At 37.8% G+C, this 25511-nt stretch overlaps 3 protein-coding genes across 4 annotated transcripts; 1 reads left to right on the top strand and 2 right to left on the bottom strand.

The window, feature by feature from the left end:
• The first annotated feature begins 828 nt into the window (after positions 1 to 828).
• LOC110648414 (uncharacterized) lies at positions 829 to 3233 on the top strand. Its single transcript, XM_021802634.2, has 3 exons — positions 829 to 1066; positions 1183 to 1356; positions 2852 to 3233. Exons 1-3 carry the CDS (start codon positions 933 to 935, stop codon positions 3090 to 3092), a joined length of 549 nt encoding a protein of 182 aa, XP_021658326.2. The 5' UTR covers positions 829 to 932; the 3' UTR covers positions 3093 to 3233.
• An 837-nt stretch (positions 3234 to 4070) lies between these two features.
• Positions 4071 to 7169, bottom strand: LOC131175609 (nifU-like protein 3, chloroplastic). 2 transcript variants are annotated; one of them, XM_058140308.1, is made up of 5 exons: positions 6815 to 7169; positions 6601 to 6718; positions 5329 to 5627; positions 4307 to 4508; positions 4071 to 4170 (listed from the first exon to the last, which is right to left on the bottom strand). In XM_058140308.1, the coding sequence occupies exons 1-4, from the start codon at positions 6869 to 6871 to the stop codon at positions 4317 to 4319; spliced, it is 666 nt and encodes a 221-aa protein (XP_057996291.1). In that variant the 5' UTR covers positions 6872 to 7169; the 3' UTR covers positions 4071 to 4170; positions 4307 to 4316. The 2 variants fall into 2 exon arrangements, with proteins under 2 accessions (XP_057996291.1, XP_057996290.1); XM_058140307.1 differs by having other exon boundaries at positions 4071 to 4508; positions 6815 to 7168.
• A 317-nt stretch (positions 7170 to 7486) lies between these two features.
• LOC110648412 (pentatricopeptide repeat-containing protein At1g79490, mitochondrial) lies at positions 7487 to 10340 on the bottom strand. Its single transcript, XM_021802631.2, has one exon. It carries the CDS (start codon positions 10167 to 10169, stop codon positions 7632 to 7634), a length of 2538 nt encoding a protein of 845 aa, XP_021658323.2. The 5' UTR covers positions 10170 to 10340; the 3' UTR covers positions 7487 to 7631.
• Positions 10341 to 25511: the final 15171 nt, after the last annotated feature.

Genomic DNA, 25511 nt, shown 5'->3' with positions numbered 1-25511 from the left:
GTTGGGTTAAATCAATTGGTCTAATTACTCAAAAAAATAAATGAGAGCACAAGCGGAGAGGCTGAGATTCAAACCAACAGCGTTCGCTTGCAACTAAGCATATCAAACCGCTAATGCTACGTATTGAATTTACCAGTTTACTTCCTCAAAAATATATAAAAATATACTTCATTTTCTTAAATATTTTTTTTAATATTATTTCATTAAATATTAAAAATAAAAATTTAAATTTTTTTAAATATTTCTTTAGCATTAAAATTTAAATAAATTTATTTTAATTACTATTTATAAAATATTCATATGAAGGCCCTTATTAGATAAATAAAATATATTAAATTAAAAAATAAAAAAAAATAAATTTAAGCTGATTTAAAAAAAAATAATATAATATGATCTAAAAATATTATATATTATATGAATTTAATTTAAAATTATTTAAAGTGAAAAAAAAATTTATATAGTCAATTTTAATAAATTTATGAGATAAATATAATTGAGTTGTGTTATTATTGTTATTAATATTTTTAAAATAAATAATAATTTTATAATATATTTAATATTATACTAATTAAATTTTAATTAATTCTAATTAAATCACAAATCCCTAATTTTTTCCCTTCACCGATTCAATCAAGCCAAATTTAAATCCCTTGATTTTTATTGAAATTTATACTCAAAATTTTATAATTTTAGACACGATTTTCAGTATAATATGAGAATTTATAAGAGATTTTTCTATTTGCGATTCTTGAAAGTTCGGTCCAGCCATTATGGTTGCACCACGTGGCCAAATCCCAATCATGAAGAGGATAAACCCATTACTATTTTACAACCTAAAAATGAAAGATCTCGAGACTCTCTGCTCTGCACTGCAAATAAACCATAGACAGAAAGCAACATAATTTAGCTTACTCTAAGGAAAGAATTCTAACATGTCCATAGCATCATCCCAGCAAAGCTTCCTCACCAACGCCCTCACCCCACTAATCCAAAAGCCCAAAACGAGATTAGCTATCTCCACCATCTCATGCAGGCTGTCTAAAGATGATCATAATGATTCTTGCAGGTAATTTAGAGTTGATTAAGTCAGTTTCTTGGATTCTTTAATGGAACTGTGGTCTGTTCTTTCTGGGGATTTTTTTTTGACTAAAGATTGTTTCTTGGTGAATTGAATTTTGGAAGGACAAAGAGTGAGAACAAATTGGCAAAGCTAGCAATTGTGACACTGGCAGCTGGGGTGCTTGCACTTGGTTCTGTCGGTGTTGCATCAGCTGCTAAATCTGGTGGTAGAGTTGGTGGTCAGGCTTTCAGATCATCTGCTCCTAGGTCATCACCTAGAATCAATAGTAACTCAAGGTATATAGACAAGTTTTTAATTGCATTATTTTACTGATTATTTTCTTCAAGCCGTATGTTTAGGGTGCTCACTATTGCACATTTGATTGGATTGATACCCTTTGTCCATTTCTAGCCATTGATGCAGTTGCATGCATTTTGAAGTCTTGATTGGTGACGGGTATTGATTGGATGCAGAGTTATTTTTTGCTGTTGAGTTCTAGTTGTGTAGTTTGATTATTTCTCAGATTAAAGAAAGGATTTACCTTGTGGGAAAGCTTCCGAATCTATTAAAGAAAATATTAAATTGAGAAATTTAGAAACAGATGTAACTTTTGATGTCAGTAGTAATGTATTAGATCCTACAAGGAGAGTATACGAGAAGGGGCAAAAAATCCTTTGCATAGGAAAATTTCTGGTTTGCTGCAGCAAATACAATGATAAAAACGACATAAAGGTGGAGTTGGGTTTCCTTGCAACCTGTATTTGTTTGTGCTGACCAAATATGGCAACAAAATTATGATCTCATTGTAGTTGTAGTAGTATACCAAAATTGTGAACACATCACTTTAAAATCAAATTTATAAACTCCAACGCTTACCTTTGTTGATGGTTTTGAATGAGATTTTAGATTTGTACATCACTGTATACAGAAGATTATTGCAGTATTGCTTATAGAATCTTTACTTTTTTTGACTAGCTAGGTGCCTTTGGTCCTCGAGTGGAAGTACACTTGAAAGGAACTAATAGAGAAACCCTTTATTGTCAGTATTCAACTTTGGCATATGAGTTCCAGTTTCTTTTTCATTTAGTGTTGATAAGCACAATATGAATGCAAGAGTAAAGCTCTGCGCATGGTAACTCAAAGAAATGTTTCACGCTCAACTGTGCTGGAATTATGGGGTCAGGACCCTATTGTGAAAAACTTGGGAAAATTCAAGGGAGTTTCTTATCTAAGGATAAATCATCAAATTTCATTTATATTAAGCACTTTACCATGTAAGATATGGCATGTATCTGTGTTGCAAGTATATATTGCTATATTTTACTATCATGCTGTGTGAAACACTCAATAACAGTTAAATCATAAACTTGATAGTAATTAAAAATATCATGGATCCATGTCGAACCTTGTTAGTACAAATCCCAAGGGCATTAGTTGGTTACTCATCACAGCTTTGCCCAAGTAAGATTATCAGCAAAAGAAAAACTTTGGAGAATAGATATAGTGTTTCTTATTTGAACTGATGCAGTAAAACTAGGATATCCTGCAAAATTTATGCTCTTCTTCATGCTTAATGGAATTGAAATTTGAGGTTTTGGTTTTCTAGGAAAAGCATTAAGAGAATTCAACAATTCCTTGTTTTAATATTGATTGTATCAATGTAATGAGGCAGCACTCTTCTACGGTTTCCTCTTCATGTTATTTTAGTTTGGATTACCACTCTGTATTAAGCACTTTACCGTGTAAGATGACATGTATTGTGTTGCTCTAATTTGGTCCCTTTTTTTGTAGGACCAACATATATGTCAACCCACCACTTGCCCCACCTTTAGTTGGTGGATATGGGTATGGTTTTGGTGTGCCATTCTATGGCGGCTGGGGCTGGTCGCCATTTTCGTTCTTTGCACCAGGTCCTAGTGTTGCCATTGTTGGAGGTGGATTCGAAACTTTAGCACTTTTTATGTTTCTTGGTGCTGTTGCTGCTGTGATCAAGAGATTCCTTGGAACAAGAGACGAAGACGACTACGAGTAATCAGAAAAGCTTTTTGATGGTTGGAGATGTACAATATTTTTAAGTGACCATAACACATTCTAAGCTGGCCAGTATTGTAATTCAGAAGATTACTGTTGCATACCATGTGATATAATTATGACGAGAAACATACTTTAAACACTGTTTGCCATTGCAGTATTTGATCTTTTTATATTTTATCATTAACTGAGATTTTTTTGGATAGGCTCGGATCAGCGGCAGTTTTCTTAAATAAAGAGATTGAGAAATTGAAGAAAGGGAATCTGTCATAACTGATAAATTTGTTCTCAACCTGTGATATTACTGAAAATGGAAGGCTGAAAGAGTCCATTGCTTCCATTGCTTCAGGCTTCTGCTGCAGTGCAATTTTTGGAGAAAAGATGACGGGGCATTATGAAAATATGCCATGTGCAACTGCCCCTAAATGAAGTTCTGAACATGTTATGAGAAGTTTTCAAGTATTAGGATGCAAGAAAGAGGTCTTTTAAATCTGAAGATGGTTGATGAATTCCCCACCAGAGAAACAAGAGTTTTCCAGTGAAAGATTATTGAGATATTTCCAGTCAATTTAAGAATATCAGAAATTTCCAGTTAATTTCTATGAAGTGCAAGGAGTAATTTTTCATTTACTGAGGGAAGAAACGAAAATAAGACTGAAATTTCTAACCCGTTGACAAATACTTATTAATCTTTTCCTGCAGTGTTTTTCATGAACTGCTGCTTTTTATCAGCAGCATTATCAAGCAGTCTTTAATTCGAGAGGAAAACATGCCCTTATTTTGATATTTGAAACAGATTTACAGATTTTCTTTTTTTTTTTTTTTTAATCTGCCATATTCCCTATTTCACTTCACTGTTCAAGCAGATGAAAATTCAATTTCTTCAACTCTCCCTCTTTCTAAGCAATGCAAATAGAATGAACCAAAATAGTGTCCAGATTAAAATTATCAGCCTGTGTGATACGAGTTGATACAAAAGTTTGATAAAATTCCATCAATTATCATCCCCAGAAAAGTTGAAAACAACTATGAAATTATTTCATTGCCATCAACTGAGGCATAATAACAGATACTATATCCTGTAAGGAAACGAAGAATTTCCCAGGTTAGAAATTGATCTTACAACCAAAATCAAACTCTTTACTGAAGAATATGAATACTCTACCAGAAGATTCTAACTTTCTATTTTTCCCTTAATAAAATTATTGTTCTCACCATTCCTCAGTTAATCGATCAGCTGTACAGCTGCAATGGCAGGTATCTTGTCTTTCAACTTTTGTGTCAGAGCGACACGAACAGTCATAACCGCAGCTGCAGGCCCGCTAAGCATAACCTTGACAACATAATCATTGATTTGAACAAGTTCAAGCACTCCACCTCCTGTCCCAGCGAGGTACGGTCTAATCTCAGCAAGAACCTGAAAGTTATGAATTTGAGGCCTTTAATTGGAGTGACTTGCATCTTCCATCTTAAATACATAATAAGCTGTTATAATTGTTCCATGCAGGAAGGTAGCAGATAAAAATTAGTTGGGAATTAGCAAGACAATGAGTGATCATAGTCAAAGTTTCTCAAAAGAAAACAAGAAACTTGTGATGGTTATGTTAAAGAAAAGAAAAATACCATAGATATTTTCATTCTACTGATTAAATTTCCTATTACTCATAATCATTGCATTCTCCTATCAAATGTTCCAAAGATAGTAATGATATGAGATGTTAAGGGCATCTTCTAAAACCAAAATCAATTAGCACATTTGATTTTTTTACATGATTGTTAGCTTCCAGTGTATTAATGGCATGCACCAACTAAAATGAACTGCGGATACAACATTTGGCAAATATTCCGGGCAAAATATTGAAACTTCAGATGCATTAGTTTGCTGCAGGCAGCCGCAAAAGGAAGGATTCTGTGATGATTCACATCAAATGTATTCTCTAATAATTACATCTAAACTTGGGATTCAGATTGCAAGTGCACTCTGTAACAACATAACTACAAACATGAAACTGAAAATTCCTGACAAATATTGTAACTTCAGGTACAATAGTTTGCTACAGGCAGCCACAAAACAAAGCATTCTGTGATGATTCATATCAAATGCAATTTCTAATTAATCTCTACATCTAAACTCAAAATGCAAGACATTAACCATTCTAAGTGTATTTTTCATTCTATATGTCCAACATAAGCAGTGCCAAATGACTCAAACTAAAAATAAAACTGCTTTCGGTTACCTTTTCAATGTTTTCCTCATTTAGCTCCAGTCCTGTTTCAGTGTCCAGGATCTGTTCCACAGCCATGATTTCTGGAATTTTATCCCGCAGCCGAGTTTCAATTCCCATCTTTAGTGTCATTGTAGAACTTGGACATGATCCACATGCCCCTTGTAGCTTCAGCACTACAACAAGACCATCTATCTCATGTAAAACTACATTGCCTCCATCAGCCATCAAGCCAGGTCGCACCTCATCCAAAACCTTCTCCACATTTTCTTCAGTTAATGGAAGTACACAGCTTGGTGAAACCACAAGTCCTTCAAATTATATAAACCACACAATAGTTACAACTTCAATCAAGTATTTGCATTTAAAATTCAATCACAAATTTGTTGTTATGGTTTGGATTATGAGAAAATTGAGGTTATAAAAAAAAAAAATAATTGGCAGTGCTTTGCTCTTTGTTCCTTTTTTTTTTATTTTTTTAATTTGGGTTCAATAATATTGTTAAAATCATCCTGGAACAGCTTAAAACATGGGATCATAGTAAGAAATATTATATTTGAATCCTTAGTGGGTATATTATAACATTTCTTTTATCTCTGATTTGAGGTTACCATCTCAATTCCTTCTTATAACCAAGCAAATTTTCAGTAAAGCATGTAAATTGGCTTCAATTTAGGCGCCATTTGGTTCAACTTCTTGCTCTTCAATTTTTTTTCCCAATATTTATTTTTTTCCAATTTTTTATTATAATAGCAAGAAAGAAAACATGAGAAATATATGAATTCTGCTTCACTTAAGAAAAGAAAAAAAGCAATTACAATAAAAAAAAATTCATTTTTCTTTTCATAAAATGTAATTCTTTTTCCTTTTTAGGCATTGGTTTTTGATTTTTGCTTCCAAACCAGCCAAAAAGCAAAAATAAAATAAAATAAAATAAAAATTAAAAAAAGCAAGGTAACCAAACGAAGCATTAGATGATGCAAATGAACAAAATAAAGCAAAGAACACTTCAATGGAGTTCCACTTGGAGTGCTGCAGCCAATACTTTGTTCCAAAAATTATTTAAATTCATATTTTTACAAAAAAATTGAAAGTTTCCTCTCAAATTAGTTCCTACAGAAATTTAAGCAGGAGTTTTCAACAACAGGATTACCCATGAAAAAATACAGTGAAAATTTCATATCAGATAATCAGCTACCCAATCTGGTCAGTATACAGGTTCATAATTTAAACCATTTGGGTTCACTCAAAATACACCAAGAAAAGCAATTACATTACAGTTACCCGCAAATTTCCTTCGAGTACGGTTCAGCTTCAAGGAGAAAAGGTGTCTGCTATGAAACGGTCCCCTAAGGAAAGTATTCTGCCTTGAAGAAAATCTACATGAGTCTGAAATTTGGTTCTAGACAGAAACAAAGAAATATGAGAAGTACAATACGATAATCAGTCTAAAGATTTTTCCCATATTTACTAATGCAAACATAAAACAAGATATTACCTTGAAAACTGACGAATAGTGGGTTCTTCTAGATAAAGACAGGGAAAGGTTCAACATTGAAGTAGCTATATGATAATGCTATTACTTCAAAGATTTTGTGCTATCCTAAGGTTCCCTCTTGTGCACTGAAACTAATCAATTTCCATTTGAATTTGATACTATTGGCAACAAAAAGCGATGCCAATTTCAATAAGATATGTTAGTATGGTATCTCATGCTTAATCTTCTTGTTGTTTCTGTTTTAAAATTTGGTTTTCTAGTCATTGTAGCAATGGTAATGGGGACATTTGATAGGGAGATTTGGATAGGCTAAGAATGCTGAAGATAGAAGAAAAATGCCAATGCTTGTGGATAGAATCTCAGCTTCTAAACTGAGAAAGCAATGAAGCCACGTAGGATTTCTGGCACTGTTAGTTTATTTTATGGGCTTTTATTTCTTTATTTTGGGCTAGCTTTAACTAGACCAAAAGATTTCATTAGTACTAGCACTAGAGCCCTCCAATGCTCGTTCTTGAATCAGAATTGCAACGGTCGGTTAGGATAAAGATATTCAATTACATGTCAAACATCCATTAACCAAATGTAAATAGTTAAGGCTATTATTCAGTATTGTGCAACTTCAGAATCCTGAAAATTTAATTTAATTTATTTTATTTATTTTAGATAAAGATATTCAATTAATTAGTTTTCTTTCTCTAGCCAATATTCATCCAATTCAGGGATCATAAATAATTAACCATGTTTTGGATACCAATAAATTGGAATCCATTCCTCTACTACAAGTACACCTGTAGCTGATCCCCACTATCACAAATAATTACATAGCCTTCCCTGAAATGAGTGGTTTTGGAGGAGACAGTGATCTAATTTCAGGTGCAGAACTAGGAAATAGAGTGTTCAGCTTGTGCATGAGTATGTCAGCTCTCGAAGGAATCTCATTCAGAAGAAACTGCTGCACGATAGGCTTCTTGAACCATTCCATGACAGAATCCCCTGGGGCTCTTAGAACCACCTTGCTAACCTCAAATGGAGATTCTACTGAGCTCAACGTCTGAGCAACCACAATCTTCAGAGTGGGTCCTGTAACCAATTTGATGCGTCTTGGAATCACACCATAGTACAACATTCGCTTTCTGAACCTGTGGAGAGTGTGCACAACTGCTATAAGAGCAGCTCCCACTGACAAGTTCCTAACATCTAGAGACCAAGCAATATGCTGGTCGAACACTATAGCCTTTGGAAATAGCTTGTTCTCATAAGCAACTTTCCAAACACATCGAGCACGATTTATTTGCCCCATAAGAACAAGGTAATTGAGCAAAACATTTACAAAGTACCTCGCAGCACCCTCCTCCAACTCATAATCAAGGCCTTGAAAAAACTCCCTCACAAAGGATAAAACTGGTTGTTTTCTCTGTTCTGGACCAGTGAATAGCCCACACATAAAAGTGTGTGCTTTATGTCTTGTAGCACTAAGGATTGACATCAAATGCCTCTCATTCTGCTCTTCTTGGCACCGGACAAGATGAGCAAGAATTGATGTATAAAGTATAAGATCCACTTTAGCAGCAGAGTTCACGTAGGTCTCAAGAAGAGGCTTTGCTGATTCATATAAACCATTCTTCATGCAAGACTCAAACAACTGCCTGATTATAAAATTATTCGTTCTTATCCCTGATGAACCCATGAAACGTAGCCACCTCAAGGCAAGGTCAACAGAACCATCCTTAATGTACACCATTAAAACATCACTTGCACTGACATCAACAGAATATCCCAACGTCTTCATTTCAAGTAAAATTTTGGCAGCCACATCCACAAGCTTCTTACTAGCTAGGAGAGTCAAAAGGGAAGTGTACGTACTTAAGCCTGGTCTTAGACCTGCATTAGTCATCGAGTTATACAGCTTCATTGCAGAATCTACTTGTCCAGAGGCAGCATGCATTTCAAGAAGACATGAATAGGTAGATGGGGTGGGTAGAAATCCAGCCTTCTCCATATCATTAAAGATAGACATTGCAATATCAAGCTTCCCTGATTTAGCATGGGATTCAATAATCATTGTATACAAACCATAGTTGGGCCTAAAACCAGATTTCTTCATCTCATCCCATAGCCTAAGAGCAGCATCTAATTTCCCAGCCTTCGTATATGACTCAATCAAAGACACATACATAATTGCAGATGGCCTATGCCCAAAGCCCTGCATTTCCATGTAAACCTTCATAGATGTGTCCAACCTTCCTGCTTTCCCCATTGAGTCAACAAGCGAGGAAAAAATACCAAAGCTTGGCCGAAAATTCCTTCCTTTCATCTCTTGGAAAAGCTTAAATGCCACATCAAGACGACCTGATTTCGCTAAGCTTGGTATCATTAACTCATATGTTGAGCCATCCAATGAACATTGTGCAGCTTCCATGCTCTCATATATCTCAAATGATTTGTACGGCAAGCCCTTATTCAAAAACAAGGTTATAAGTGCATTATACGTTTCTGTGTCAATTTTACAGCCGGATTCCTGAACCTTCTTGAAACAACAAAACGATAGCTCCAACTTCTCTGCTTTAGCTAGACATTGAATCACCCTATTATGTGCACAAAATGAGGACATCCCACCCTTAATTGAATCTTGAACCATCTCATCAAACAAAGACTGAATCCCATTAAAATCTCTACTTTGATTCAACCCTTCAAATAACAACAAATAACATTCATCATTCGGCACATACCAAGGTTGCCTCCTGGCCCATTTATACAAACTCAATAAGCCATCAGTATCATTGATAATTTTCAAAGCTTGAACTATATGAGTCATGTTTGGAACAAATTGTAGCTTGTCCAATTGGGTCTCCAATTCTGGCCCCCATTTCCACCTCTTCACAAACTCAACAATCTTTGCAACTGCAGCGACATTCAAAAATGGCTTCTTCAGCTCACCGATCATCACATGGTCATCAAGCCCTGGCTCAACTAACCTTATACCTTTACCACTATAAATCACACTACCCGATTCATCCAAATACTCTATATCCTCAGTCCACTGAGCAGACCCACCTTCAGTGTTCTTCCCAGAACAGTAATTTCTCACAAAGATGGGATCTTTACCGTAGACTAGGTTGGTAACGTAATTAGAATGAACGAAAAAATTGGGATTTTTGGATAGGTAAAAATTTGAGGGAATCAAATTGAGACCCAAAATAGAGCTCTGGAAATTGAACTTAACACAAGTGTCAATTACTAAATTTGTCGAGCAATTAGAGTTTTGTACATTGAAAGCATGCAATGGAATCCTAGAGCTGAGGTTTCTGGTAAGTGTACAAAGCTTTCTAGGGCACAATCTATTGCGATACAACATTGATTTCTAGATAAAACTAAGATTTTAGGAGTTTGAAATACTTACTAGAATCCTTAGGCTAAGCCAGAGAGGAGAAGAAGAAGAAGGCGACGACGACAGCACAGATGCTTATTGAAATATTGGCAGATGGTTGTTTCGGCGAGACGTAGAAGGTTAAAGAAGAATGGTTTGAGTTCAGATGCTGACACGACAGAAGGGAATGCCGTTTCATGTGAGTTTTTTTAATCACCAGCGATTATGTTCAATCAATCTAATTTGCACAACATTTTAATTCTCAAATTATTAGTAATGATAATATATGTTTTATTAAAAAAAAATATATTGAATTTAATATGATAATTTTTTTATTGATTTAACTTCAATTAATACTCTAATTTAATTCAGAATTTTAAAAATTATTATAATGTTATTGTAACACCCCAAGTTTTTAAATTTATTATTTTGTGAGTAATATTAATATTTTTATTTTATTTAAATTTTAAGAAATTATTTAAAATTTTTTAGATTTTCGAAATCGAATTTGATTTTTTAAAAATATAAAATTTTGTTGATTTTTAAAAATTAATTTAAAGACCACGTGGCAAAACTAAAAATATATTTAGAGTCTACGAATTTTTCTAAGTTTTCTAGAATTTTTTCGAAATTTTTGGGCCTCGTTTTCGGTCCTAAGGCAGAGTAAAAATTTAAAATTTTGTATCATGAATCGGACCGATCGAATCGAACCGAACCGGATAGGACCGATCAAATCGGACTGGCCCTTTTCTTTTTCTTCTTCTTTCTTCCCCGCGCGTCTCGACCCTCCTTCCTCTCTCTCTCGTTTTCTCTCTCCTCCCTCACCCCCAGGCTGCGCCGCTGCCACCCAGCCTTCCCCACCTCGCCAGCGCATTGCCCTAGCGCCTCCCCACAGCCGCCCGACGCTCCAGGCGGCCGAAAAACGGGCGCGAAGACCCACCTGCGTGCAGCGCGCTGCTTCAGCTTCCCAGCCAAAATTCAGCCGATCCGGTCACCGATTAAGCCGGGTCTTATGTCAAACATCATCTACACCTCGAAAGCTTTCCATAGACACTAAGAACACTAAAATCCATTGAACGGTTTGCCCAATTTTTGTCCGGAAAGTTTTAGCCCATTTCAAAATTTGGGCTAAATTTCTCGCAAACCGTGAACCCCATGAGAAAACCGAGAGTACCAGAGCACTCCACTCGTCGAGAGCTTCGCAGAAATATAAATTTCGAAATTTTTCGACACCGTTTTTCGATGAGTCCCACGAAACTTCGTAGTATTTTTTCGAGCATTAAATGAGCTTAAAAAATTTCGTAAAAATTATATACTAACCCCATGTTGTGGGCTTCGTGTAGGTGCCTTCAATTCGCGGAAATTCGACTGTTGTCCAGGTCTGTGAATTTCCGGCCAGACAGATAGGCTACTGAAAAAATCTTGGAATTGGATTGAGTTTTTGGCTACCCCACCTTTGTCAGATGTCCTGAGTGCGTCCCCAGAGTCGGAATCGGCATAGGTAAACCCGAACCTTACTTTTTCGTAATTTTCTAATGCTTGAATGGGATTAAAAATTCCATAAAATATTCGTGGTAGTTCAGAAAATTATGATTCTTTTTGCATTAGCTTAGTAATATTGCTAAGGATCACGGGGCAAAGTTTTAGAATTTTTAGAGCTTATTTGGGTAGTTTTTGCAAAAAGGGTCAATTATAAGGACTAAACTATAATTTTACATGTTGTGATTGATGACTGTTTGGATGGGCCCAGGAGGGGCTATGTGATGTGATTGAGTTGTGGATATATGGTTGTGGATACAAAAGTGTGTTTTAAGCCTTTTTGCAGGTTGGGTAGGCCCTAGGTATAGGGGAGACTCTGCCAGATTTTTGGCACGACTTAGGACATCTTTGGTCCTTTTCTTAGTTGCATTGAGTCAAATTTATTAAATAATTGTAATAAAAATTGTCAGGTGAGTCGGGACAGCCTTCCTCCTCCGCCCAGCCGCCACAGTGACTTTGGTTGAGTCTGTGAGTAAAATATTAATTTTAATTGTAATTTCGATATTATTATATGTTCAAGCATGCCCATGCATCACTTATAAATATGTATCTATGTAGTTAAACTCTAGGCACGTTTTATGTTGCATTCACAACTGTTAAAGTGCCATGGATGTTGTTGTGGTAATTTGGAGCAGTGTGCGTGAGTTGGCGTGCGTGTGGTGTGGTGTTGGCTATAGACAGGACGGGTAGACACGGCTTGAGATCTTCGCTGGGACCCGGTCCTTCAGGGTAGACACGGCTTGAGTTCTTCGCTGAGACCCCGATTTAGTTTATTAAGTGGAAGTCCGAGCTTGAGTTCTTCACGTACGCTTTGGATTAAGAGAGTCAGATAGGGGATCAGCTCCCATATATGTATAGTTTGACATTATCGGGTGCGTGAGTACTCCAAATTACCTTTTTGCTGTTATGATGTGAAAATATTGCTGATGTTGCATCTCACTCTACAGGGTGCATTAGCTTTAGATAGTTATAGAGATTATGGTTAAAATTGATATTTTACTCTCTGAGTTGAACGCTCACTCCTGTTCATTATTTTTCAGGCTACAGGAGGATTATTATTATGGTTAACCTGCTTTTCTCCTTCGCAGGTTGTTTATTAATGTTTGTGTAATTCTGTTAACCTTTAGAATTTCGCATGTGTTAGAAATATTCATTTGATTTGGGTCTGTAATATAATTACCATGTTGGACATGTAAACTTATTATTACATTCGTGTATATTGGACTGGATGAGGGAGCTGAGCTCCCATTTATTTTTATTACATTTGAGTATGTGGAAGGTGAGCTAAGCTCCCCAATTGATTATATATTATGTTTACAGGTCGGGTGAGTCAAAAACTCCCCGTTGAAAGGTCCATTTTATGGCCGGACTCTGTTTGGTTAAATTCTTGAAATTAGACCCAAATGGGCCTTAGAGTTGGGTTGATGAATAATTAGGCTTACTACGAGCCTCGGGAGCTTTAGGCTGGCCCAGGTCCTAGTGCCGGTCCTGCCCATAGGTTGGGTCATGACAAATGTGGTATCAGAGCTTAGGCTCCAGATTCATAGGGGAAAATTGTCTAAAGTGTTGGGAAGAGTCTAATAGGAGTCACATGCGGAATATAGGGTCCACATTCGTCTTGCATTGTCATCTTTGCTTCTAGTTTCTGCTTTATATAATTGTGTGAAATATGAGTTTATAGAGCTGTGTAATATGCAGTTTTGAAATTTTGTGGGCTAACTGAATTTCAGAAAAATGCGTAAAAGCAGGAGAGCTACCACTGCACCAGAATCAGATGTGCCTAACGAGGCGTCGGCACAGGATGAGGCGCTTGCCCCTAGGAGGTGGGGTAAGAGGCCTAGCGCTGCTCAAGTAAAGGAGCAGCTGCCACCAGTTTAGGATCAGTCTTTGTGTCCCATGGACCCAATGGCAGCTACTCTAGCTGGTTTGCAGAGAACCATTGATATGATGGCACAGTATATGGTCCACCCTCCCTAACAGCAGCAGTCCACCGCACCAAGAGGGGAACCGTACAAACAAATAATAAATTTCAAAAAGTTGGTGCCTGGTACTTATGATGTGTCAGATGATGCTTATCGGTTTTTGGATTCCTGCAGACGGGCAGGAACAGAGTTCCAGTTGACTGACAGAAGACTTATTGAGTGTGTGCAGCATGTCATGGGGCCTATGCCTAGACAGTGGATGAATGACTACATATTACCTCGGATGGAACGTTTGTCATAGATTAAGTTTGTGGAACTGTTTATCAACCGGTTTGTACCAGAAAGTTTCAAAGATCAAAAGCAGTGGGCCTTTGAGGCCTTAAGATAGAATGATAGGTCTATAGATGAATATACTACAGAATTTCTAGAATTGAGCAGATATGCCCCTACAGCAGTGGCTACTGAAAGTATGAAGGTGAAAAGGTTTCTAAAGGGGCTGGACAGGAGGTATGCAAACCTGGCTATGATGTCTGATCAGTCTTTTGGTGTGGTAGTTGATCGAGCCCTACAGATTGAGATTAGCTACACCAGAGATGACAGTGGGAGAGCAAAGAAAAATAGAGCAGAGGGTTCTTCAGGTGTTCCCCACATGGGTGCTTCGGACAGCGGAGGCCAAAGTAATTACAGAGGAAGAAGTAGGAGCAAGAGGAGTGGTTTTAGACACAAATCTTGAGGATTTAGACCAGGGTACGGATCTAGCAGTGGTCATAGTTTGGGATATAGCAGTTCTGGGTCTGGTTCAGGATCCTCCTTGGCACCTTGCGCACAGTGTGGAAGAGGACATTCAGGACCTTGTATGATGGGTTCAGGAATATGCTTCAGGTGTGGCCAACCAGGTCACTTTGCTAGGGAATGCCCAGTGTTTAGCGAGCCACAGATGGGGTCACAGGGTTCTATTGCAAATGTTCCTCGTCAGTTGTATCCTAGTGCTTAAGCATGGTAGGCAGTTAGTTCAGTGGCCAATAGGGCCGAGGACAAGGGGGACATGGATTTGGAGGCAGATCAGGAGGTAGGAGTCAGTACTAGGGTTCTGCCACCCAGGGTAGGGGTCAAGCTCGGGTTTTCACCCTGACCCACCAGGATGCTCAGGCTTCCAATGCAGTTGTGGCAGGTATTCTTCTGGTCTATTCCTATGAGGCTCGTGTTTTAATAGATCTGAGTGCTACGCACTCATTTGTCTCCCCAGTGTTTGCCATGAGATTGGGTAGAAACCCTACAACTTTAGAATGTCCTTTGTCAGTAGCTACCCCGCTTAGTGACAACATAGATGTAGATATGGTTTTTCCGGATAGCCTAGTAATAGTGGATAGAAAGATCCTCCTAGCAGACTTGGTTCCTCTACCAGTAATGGATTTCGATGTAATTTTGGGAATGGATTGGTTGGCAACTCATTATGCCACTTTAGACTACAGGAATAAAAAGTTATATTTCCACATACCTGGTGTGGAAGAGTTTAGCTTTGATGGTGACAGGAGCGTGGCTCCATAGAATTTGGTGTCAGCAATTAGTGATAGAAAAATGTTAAGGCGTGGATGCCAAGGGTATTTGGCATTGGTGAGAGATACATCTATAGAAGGTGTCAACATGGAAAATGTTCCTGTTGTCAGAGAATTCGTGGATGTCTTCCCTGAGGAGCTTCCAGGGTTGCCACTAGGAAGGGAAATAGAGTTCTGCATTGATGTTGTGCCAGGTACAAACCCCATATCAATGCCACTTTACAGGATGGCACCAGCAGAATTAAAAGAGTTAAAGGAGCAACTACAGGAGATTTTGGACAAGGGTTTCATACGTCCGAGCACTTCACCCTGGGGTGCTCCTATTCTGTTTGTGAGAAAGAAAGATGGGTCCTTGAGGTTATGTATTGACTATAGACAGCTGAACAGGGTGACTGTGAAGAATAAGTATCCACTTCCTCGGATCGATGATCTGTTTGATCAGCTCCAAGGAGCTAGATTCTTTTCCAAGATAGACCTGCGATCAGGCTACCATCAGTTGAGAATCAGGAATGAGGATGTGTCCAAAACAGCATTCAGGACAAGATATGATCATTATGAGTTCTTGGTGATGTCTTTTGGACTCACTAATGCACCAGCAGCCTTCATGGACTTGATGAACAGGGTGTTCAGGCCATTCCTGGACTGTTTTGTCATCGTATTCATAGATGACATGTTGGTATACTCTCGGACCGAGGAAGAAAATGTGTGGCACTTGAGGATGGTGTTGCAAATTTTGAGGGAGCACCAGCTATATGCCAAATTTTCAAAATGTGAATTTTGGCTAGAAAGCATCTCATTCTTGGGACACGTGGTTTCTAGTGAAGGCATTCAAGTGAATCCCAAGAAAATTGAGGCTGTAACTGATTGGCTTAGGCTTACAACAGTCACTGAGGTGAGAAGTTTTTTGGGCCTAGCTGGCTACTATAGGCATTTTGTGCAGGATTTTTCCAGGATAGCAGCTCCCCTAACTAAGTTAACTTGGAAGAATGTTCCATTCATTTGGACAGATGATTGTGAGGAGAGTTTCCAGAAGCTTAAGGAGTGTCTAACCACCGCCCCTGTGTTGACACTACCGATGAGTGGTGAAGGATATACCGTGTACTGTGACGCCTCCAGAGTTGGCTTAGGGTGTGTTTTGATGCAGAATGGAAAAGTAGTGGCTTATGCTTCAAGATAGCTGAAGAGGCATGAGCAGAACTACCCCACCCATGATTTGGAAATGGCGGCTGTAGTCTTTGCACTAAAGATCTGGAGACACTACCTGTATGGTGAAGTGTACGAGATATACACCGACCACAAGAGTTTGAAGTACATCTTCCAACAGAGGGATTTAAACTTGAGACAGAGGGATTTAAACTTGAGACAGAGGAGATGGATGAAGCTTCTGAAGGACTATGATTGCACCATCTAGTACCACCCTGGGAAGGCCAATGTAGTAGCAGATGCTTTGAGCAAAAAATCTTCTGGCAGCTTGGTGCACATATCAGCGGAGAAGAGACCATTGATTCAGGAAGTACATGAGTTGATGGATCAAGGTCTAATCCTAGATCTTTCAGATGAGGGGGTATTATTGGCTCATTTTTCAGTGAGACTAGACCTGCAAGATAGGGTTAGAGTTTCCCAGCACAGAGACCAACAACTGATGAAGATCATAGAAAGAGTACAGCAGGGTGAAGGTGGTGAGTTTGGATTTGCCAATGATGGCGCCCTTATGCAAAGTTCCAGGATATGTGTGCCCAATGTGGACAATCTCAGAAATGAAATCATGCGAGAGGCACACTATACACTGTACAATATCCACCCAGGCTCCACCAAGATGTACCATGATGTGAAAGATAGTTATTGGTGGAATGGCATGAAGAGAGACATAGTAGATTTTGTGTCCAAGTGCTTGACTTGTCAGAAGGTGAAGTTTGAACACCAGAGGCCGTCAGGGAAGCTGCAAGAGCTCCCTATCCTAGAATGGAAGTGGGAAATGATTACTATAGATTTTGTGACTGGGTTGCCTCTTACTATAGGGGATATGATTCGATATGGGCAATTATAGACCGCCTAACTAAATCAGTTCATTTCTTGCCTGTGAAGACCACATATTCTGTGGCACAATACGCCCGGTTCTATATTCAAGAAATAGTCAGATGCATGGAGTTTCGACTTCCATAATATCTGACAGAGGGCCCCAGTTCACTTCTCAGTTTTGGAGAAAGTTGCAGGAGGCACTTGGCACGCAGTTGAACTTTAGTACCACTTTCCACCCTCAGACAGACGGACAGTCCGAAAGGATAATCCAAACACTGAAAGACATACTTCGCATGAGTGTTTTGGATTTTAGAGGTCAATGGGATGATCAGCTACCTATGGTGGAGTTTGCCTACAACAACAGTTATCATTCCAGCATAGGGATAACACCCTATGAGGCATTATATGGCAGAAAGTATAGGTCTCCTCTTTGTTGGACAGAGATGGGAGAAGTAAAGGTACATGATGTAGACCTAGTGCAATACACTTCAGAGATAGTTCCTTTAATAAGGGAACGATTGAAAACAGCTTTCAGTACGCAGAAAAGTTATGCAGATCCCAGACGTAGGGATGTAGAGTTTGCAGTAGGCGACTATGTATTCCTGAAGGTTTCTCCGATGAAGGGAGTCATGAGATTTGAAAAGAAGGGCAAGTTGGCACCTCGGTATATTGGACCTTTTGAGGTTACTAATAGAGTTGGAGCAGTTGCTTACCGGTTGGAGTTACCACCCAACCTTTCTCACGTTCATCCTGTATTCCATATCTCCATGCTCAGGAAATACATTCCTGATCCTTCTCATGTGCTACAGCCGGATGTAATAGAGCTGGAAGACTGACATTTGAGGAGCAACCTGTAGCCATAGTAGACTACCAAGTGAGGCAGCTAAGATCAAAATAGATCCCTATGGTTAAGGTTTTGTGGAGGAGTCAGTCAGTGGAAGAGTGCACCTGGGAGTTAGAGTGGGACATGCGTAGCAAGTATCCTTATCTATTTAATGTGTAATTCTGTACTTTATTATGCCTTGTGTAAAATTCGAAGACGAATTTTCTGTAAGGGGGGAAGAATGTAACACCCTAAATTTTTAAATTTATTATTTTGTGAGTAATATTAATATTTTTATTTTATTTAAATTTTAGGAAATTATTTGAAATTTTTCAAATTTTGGAAATCAGGTTTGATTTCCTGAAAATATAAAACTTTGATGATTTTTAAAAATTAATTTAAAGACCAAGTGGCAAAACTAAAAATATATTTAGAGTCTACGATTTTTTTTGAGTTTTCTAGAATTTTTTCGGAATTTTTGGGCCTCGTTTTCGATCCCAAGGCAGAGTAAAAATTCAAAATTTTATATCCTGAATCGGACCAGCTGAATCAAACTGGATCGGATCGGACCGGTCGAATCGGACTGGCCCCTTTCTTTTTCTTCTTCTTTCTTCCCCGCGTGTCCCAACCCTCCTTCCTCTCTCTCCCATTTTCTCTCTCCTCCCTCACGCCCAGGCCGCGCCGCCGCCACCTAGCCTTCCCCCCCTCGCCGGCACACCGCCCCAGCACCTCCCCGCGGCCGGCCAATGCTCCAGGCGGCCAGAAAACCTGCGCGAAGACCCACCTGCGCGCAGTACGCCGCTTCAGCTTCCCGGCCGAAATCCGGTTGATTCGGCCACCGATTGGGCCGAGTCTTATGTCAAACACCATCTACACCTCGAGAGTTTTCCATAGACACCAAGAGCACCAAAATCCATTGAGCAGTTTTCCCAATTTTTGTCCAGAAAGTTTTAGCCTATTTCGACTTTTGGGCTAGATTTCTCGCAAACCGTAAACCCTATGAGAAAACCGAGAGTACCAGAGCGCTCCACTCATCGAGAGCTTCGCGAAAATATAAATTTCGAATTTTTCGACATCATTTTTTGATGGTCCTACGAAACTTCGTGGTGTTTTTCCGAGTATTAAATGAGCTTAGAAAATTTCGTAAAAATTATATACTAACCCCCGTGTTGTGGGCTTCGTGTAGGTACCTTCAATTCGTGGAATGTAACACCCCTATGTTTGGTAGTGCGTTCTACTGTTCCAGTGGCCAATGTTGTCCGGACAGCTAGGATGCCTAGAACTACACTTCGATATGTGTGAGGAGACGTAAAATAATAAAATACAAGTAGAGAAAATAAAAGAAAAACAAAGGAAAAATAATAGCAAAGAAATGTAATCAAGTTAAACAAGCCGAGAACCCTAGCGATGGGTGACCGCACCGGGAAGTCACGGTGTGGACCGTTGACTAACCCTGATCATGGAACCACGAAAAATATTTTTAGGACTTAAATAGACCCCTATTGAAGTATAAATATCATTAGAAATATTAAATGAAAATTAAATAATTAGTACAAAGAAAAGTGAGAAATCGAAAAACGGACAAAACCCGGTGTTACCGAAAAATCGGGAATACAACCCGAACAGGGGCATTGTGGTCATTTGACATCTCGAGTTGTCTTTTGACCTAAATGTCCATTAAAAATAAATAATATTACACTTGGAAAATATAATGAAAAATTAATTTAGGGGTACCTAATGTAAATAGTAAAAATGGAGGGTAAATTGACTAATTAACACATTTAAACATATAATATAGTTTATAATTGGTGAGTGGAGCACTAAGGATTATAATAACCATTAAATGGGCAGATTTCTCCACTAACTAACTCATTTTCTTCAAGCTTCCAACAATGGCCGATTGTCACTCCCAATTCTCCATGGAAAATTTTCCATGCAAAGCTTAATTCTCTCCCATTTTCAACATAAAACCATAAATTCTCTTCATTAAACTTGGTCCACACCTCTTGGGCAGATTATAGGGAACAAAAAGGAAGAAATTTGGTGAAGATTTAACAAGCCCCAACAATAGGTAAGTGTTTAAATTATGTTTTTTCTTAAGTAAAGTTTATGGGAAGCTTGAGATAAAATGATTGATGAAGAAATTTTGAGTTTTTGGTGAGTTATGATGATGTGTACTTTTGGCAGCCATGGAAACACTTTGAAGGCAGTTTATTTGTGCTTGTAAATGGTGAATTAAATGATTGATTAAATGTATATTGTGTAGGAAATTGTTTGGGTGATGTATACTTAGTGTATGTAAATGTAAAATGAAATTTAAAGCTTGGAAAGTAATGGAATGTAAGTGTACCATTGTGACAGTTTGCTAACTCTTGAAAAATGCTGGAATTCATGCTTGGTTTATGGAATAATGATGTTAAAATATGTTGGTTGTTATGGCAGTTTGAGTGTGTGTAAGGTGATGTGAAGTGGGACATGTAAATGAGCATAAAAAGGTGATTGAATTGTTGTAAACTAGATTGAAAAATTCTGCACTTATTGGTGTATGTTGAATGTAATTGTAAGCTGCCAAAATGACCTATAATGTATTGTGAATTATGTTTAGGTTGTGGTACAACCAAAATTGGTTTGAATGTTAAGTTTGGTGAGTATTAAAAGTGATGCTTGATGTGTATGCAAGAATTGCAATAAGGCAGTTTGAGTTTTAGGCCTATAACTTTAAGTGTGTGGCTCCAATTGGTATGAGACCAATTAGAGGTGAAACTAGGCACAAAATGTGCCAACTTTCATGAAGGAAGCTTGCCAAAATTCTGCTTGCAAGGTAGCTTGAAAAATGACCAAATCCGGATTAAGTGCAAGTAAGGCCTGAAAATTGACCATTTGGGCAGCAGTTAGTGTTTAGGCCATAACTCACTCAAAACAGGTCCAATTGACCTGAAATTTTAACCATGAATAGTTAAGAACCATATCTACAAGTCTTATGAAGGCACCAAAGCCCAAAAATGACCATAAGCAAGTCAAACAGCTTGCACAAGTTCGGGTCCAAAAACTGGCCGAACCTAAAATGACCTAAAATGACCTTAAGTGACCAATTTTAGTGCAATTTGACCAGCAATAGTAAAATAACCATAACTTGGTCTACATAACTCAGAATGATCTGAAATTTTGTCCTGCGTTCCATAAGGCATAGATCTACAAGTTTTTAGTTTAGACCGAAACCCGAAAACCGAGGGAACTAGGTCGTCCAGCTAGGTCAAACTAGTATTCCGGAATCTAGTAAATTGCAAGAAAATGCAGTATACACGGAAATGAACTTGGTAACATGTACCAACCCTAAAATACTATCGAATGTGACATATTAATAACATTAAAACCTAATTTACCTAGAATGCATCGAGGGTCGACATATTAGATTGATTAAGCAAATATTAGAATTCAGTGAATTAATTATCAAGCATTATCGTTAGAGACAGTTTAAAAGAGTACTGAAACACTTCAAATTGTGTTTCTCAGTTAGCAAAGACTCAGGGATAGGGAAGGAAACACTGAGTCAAGACCAGGACACAGTTATCAGAGGTTTGTGCACAACAGCTATTTCTTTTGAATTTTTCAATTGAAATGAATTATGACTATTTGTACATTATTGTTTTAAATTGTGGAAATATGCTTGAATGAATATTTATTTCTTGAAAAGCATTGTAAATGGTTTGAAACTGTGAAAATTTGTTTGAATGATATTGATGGATACTTATTGATTGAAAAGCATTGGAAATGATTTGAAACCATAGCTATCATGTATATTGATTGTATTCATCGCTAGCTTGTCTAGTGGGACGAATTGAATTCCCTCTCTGGCTGAAGTGTTGAGGTGTGTTCCTATTGAGGACGAATCGAATGAGTACTCATATTTTTGCTAGCTAGCTATGTTATTCCTCATTAGTCATTGACTTTTGGGATGAATTGAATACCTCATTAGCCATCAGCTTTTGGGACGAATTGAACTTTGGAACATGATTAAGCTATGTGTGATTTATTGATATGTATTGTGAGATTGTGAAATGAATTTAAACTCTTATTGACATACACTGTCTTTTGAATTTAACCATGATCTGACTTATTGAAATTTATTGTGATATTGAGAAATGGAGTTTAAATTCTTGTTGATAATTACTGTCTTGAAATTAACTATGATTTTAAGTATCCACTATTAATATGATTTATGAATTGTGATTTAAAGTTGTATTTGGTTAATGTTGTGCACCACTGAGACATTGTCTCAGCGATAGCTTTTCATTGCTGTCATAAGTAGGTAGACAGACAGACAGGGTAGCAGATTAGGCTGCTAGTATATCCAGCGAGAGATTATTGGGTATAACGAGTATACCACATTTTGCATTTTGTACAGTAATGTATAACCACTATATGTATATATTGTTTTTGGTTTTGAGCAGTTATAAATTAAAATTATACATTGAAGTTGTAAAGTAAATTATAAGTTATTTTGACTTGTAAAAATTGTATTATATTTCTTTTATCTCAGTCTTTGAAAAATTACTGTGGATTTGAGTTGAGAAATATGTTGTGTTGAGAAATATGTTGGAGTTGAGATTTGGAAATATATTGAAGTGCTTTTTACAGGTTTTCTGAAGAACTGTTTTATCCAAAATACAGATGGCACTCTGCCAAACTTTTTATAGAAATTCCAAATAATTCAAATGTGTTAGTTCTATCGCTTCAGTTCAAAAAGGTCTTTAACACCTGTAAATAGTGCTCACCACTGTAAAAGAAGTAAGAAAAGTTTTTAAAATCCCTTGTAGTGTATTTAATGGGTTATCAGTAGACGGAGTTGGTAATTCATTAGGTATACTATGGGATCATGTTATGCCTTACAGAGGGGTAGGGTGTGACATGGAAATTTGACAGTTGTCCGAGTCTGTGAATTTCCAGCCAGACAGACAGGCCACCAAAAAAATCTTAGAATTGGATTGAGATTTTGGCTACCCCACCGTTGTCAGACGTCCCTAGCGCGTTCCTGGAGTTGGAATCGGCATAGGTAAACCCAAAACTTGCTTTTTCGTAATTTTCTAGTGCTTGAATAGGATTAAAAATTCTATAAAATATTTGTGGTAGCTCAAAAAATTATGATTCTTTTTGCATTAGCTTAGTAATGTTGCTAAGGACCGCGGGGCAAAGTTTTAGAATTTTTAGAGCTTATTTGGGTAGTTTTTGCAAAAAAGGTCACTTATAAGGACTAAACTGTAATTTTACATATTGTGATTGATGACTGTTTGGATGGGTCTAGGAGGGGCTGTGTGATGTGATTGAGTTGTGGATATATGGTTGATGAGTACTCCTAGGATGCCAAGAAACACAACATCTAAAGATTGGAACCAAGATCTTTAATCATCCAAACAAGGCAGAATTTCAAATTGAAAACCCAAGTGTCAATACACAAATAGTAACAAGCTAAAGCATATTGATCATCAAAATAAGACTAGCAAGGGGTTCATGTTGCTAGAATCCAAGTTCTTTCAAGAAACATGGAAGAAACATAGAAGAAACTCAAGCTCCAGCAATGGAGTTCTCTCCCTAATGCTCACACTAAAACTAGAAAAATGAAGGCTGCCCATACAATCTGAATATCTTGGGTTATATATAGCATCTCTAAAACCCTAAAAGTGTGCTAAAACCCTAAAAGTGTGCCAACATGGCTAAAAAGACAAAAATACAAGGCTCCTCAATCAGATGGGGCGTCTCCATAGGGGGGGGGGGGACCATTTGGGACCACTTGCTTTATGGCTGCCCTTTATGTAGTGGGGACCATAAGGTGGCAGCAACACTTTAGGTGGTAGAAGCCTCTTTTTAATGTAGTGGGAACCAATAAAAGGTGTCAGCACATGGCAAATCCAAATAAGCATAAGAAGCTCCTCCAATCCACTTGGCCGAATGGTCTTGTGCCAAGTCATGCTGATGTGGTGAAGTCACGCTGATGTGGCTCCACTTGTCAAGTCTCCCATGCCAACTTGTGTGAGAACGATCCACCTAGATTCCAACAATATGCAAGAAAGTCCAACATGGCAATTTTGATCCCCCTTTTGCTCACAATGCTCCACCACCAATGCTTGCAGCTCTCTAGCTCTGGCTCTGGTGATGGGTCCTCTAAATAATGGCATAGGCACTGGTGCTTCTTCATCATCCCCTCCTCCTTTGAAAGAATTCGTCCTCGAATTTGGTCCTGCATCAATGCAAGGGGAAAGATCAGTAATGTTAAAAGAATTGCTAACACCATACTCACCAGGTAAATCAATATTGTATGCATTGTTGTTGATCCTTTCTAGCACTTTGAATGGACCATCACACCTTGGCTGTAATTTCGACTTTCTTAGGTTTGGAAACCGCTCTTTCCTTAAATGCACCCAAACAAAGTCACCTGGTTCAAACACAAGAGGCTTTCGGCCTTTATTAGCATGAGTAGCATATTGTGCATTTTTCTTTTCAATTTGTAACCTAGCTTGCTCATGCAATTTCCTAACCAAATCTGCTTTCTTTTTGCCATCAAGACTATTAATATGATCAATAGGTAAAGGCAACAAGTCTAATGGTGTCAATGGATTAAATCCATACACAATTTGAAATGGTGAAAATCCGGTAGAAGAATGCACTACTTTGTTATAAGCAAACTCAACAAAAGGAATGCAATCTTCCCAAGATTTCAAATTTTGTTTAACCATCACACGCAATAAAGTAGTTAAGCTTCTATTCACTACTTTTGTTTGTCCATCAGTCTGGGGATGACAAGTAGTTGAGAACAACAGTTTAGTACCTAACTTACCCCACAACACCCTCCAAAAGTGACTTAGGAACTTAACATCTCTATCACTCACTATAGTCCTAGGTATGCCATGTAACCTGACTATCTCCTTAAAGAACAAATTGGCTATGTATGTGGCATCATCTGTTTTGTGACACGGTATGAAGTGTGCCATCTTATAAAATCTATCAACAACCACAAATATAGAATCATGACCTCTCCTAGACCTAGGCAAACCCAAAATAAAATCCATAGAAATATTAGTCCAAGGTTCCTTAGGAATAGGCAAGGGTGTGTACAGACCATTTGGCATTACTCTAGACTTTGCTTTCTTACATTTAACACACCTAGAACACATTCGATCAACATCTTTCCTCATATGTGGCCAAAAGAAGTGTTCTTGCAATATGTTTAAAGTCTTAGCAACACCAAAATGTCCCATCAAACCACCACTATGTGACTCCAAAACAAGCAAGTCTCGCAAAGAGCATTTAGGCACACACAATTTATTCTCCTTAAACAAGTATCCATCATGCCTATAAAATTTCTGAAATGCACTTTTCTCACAAGCAGCATATACATTACAAAAATCCACATCTTCTGTGACACCCCTTACCCGTCTACAATATATCCGAGTAAGATATGTCACACGGTGTACCG

The sequence above is a fragment of the Hevea brasiliensis genome, chromosome 17 (assembly GCF_030052815.1).
Source record: "Hevea brasiliensis isolate MT/VB/25A 57/8 chromosome 17, ASM3005281v1, whole genome shotgun sequence".
Taxonomy (NCBI): domain Eukaryota; kingdom Viridiplantae; phylum Streptophyta; class Magnoliopsida; order Malpighiales; family Euphorbiaceae; genus Hevea; species Hevea brasiliensis.
Note: the sequence above shows the minus strand (reverse complement) of the source record. Positions and strands in the feature narration are given on the sequence as shown.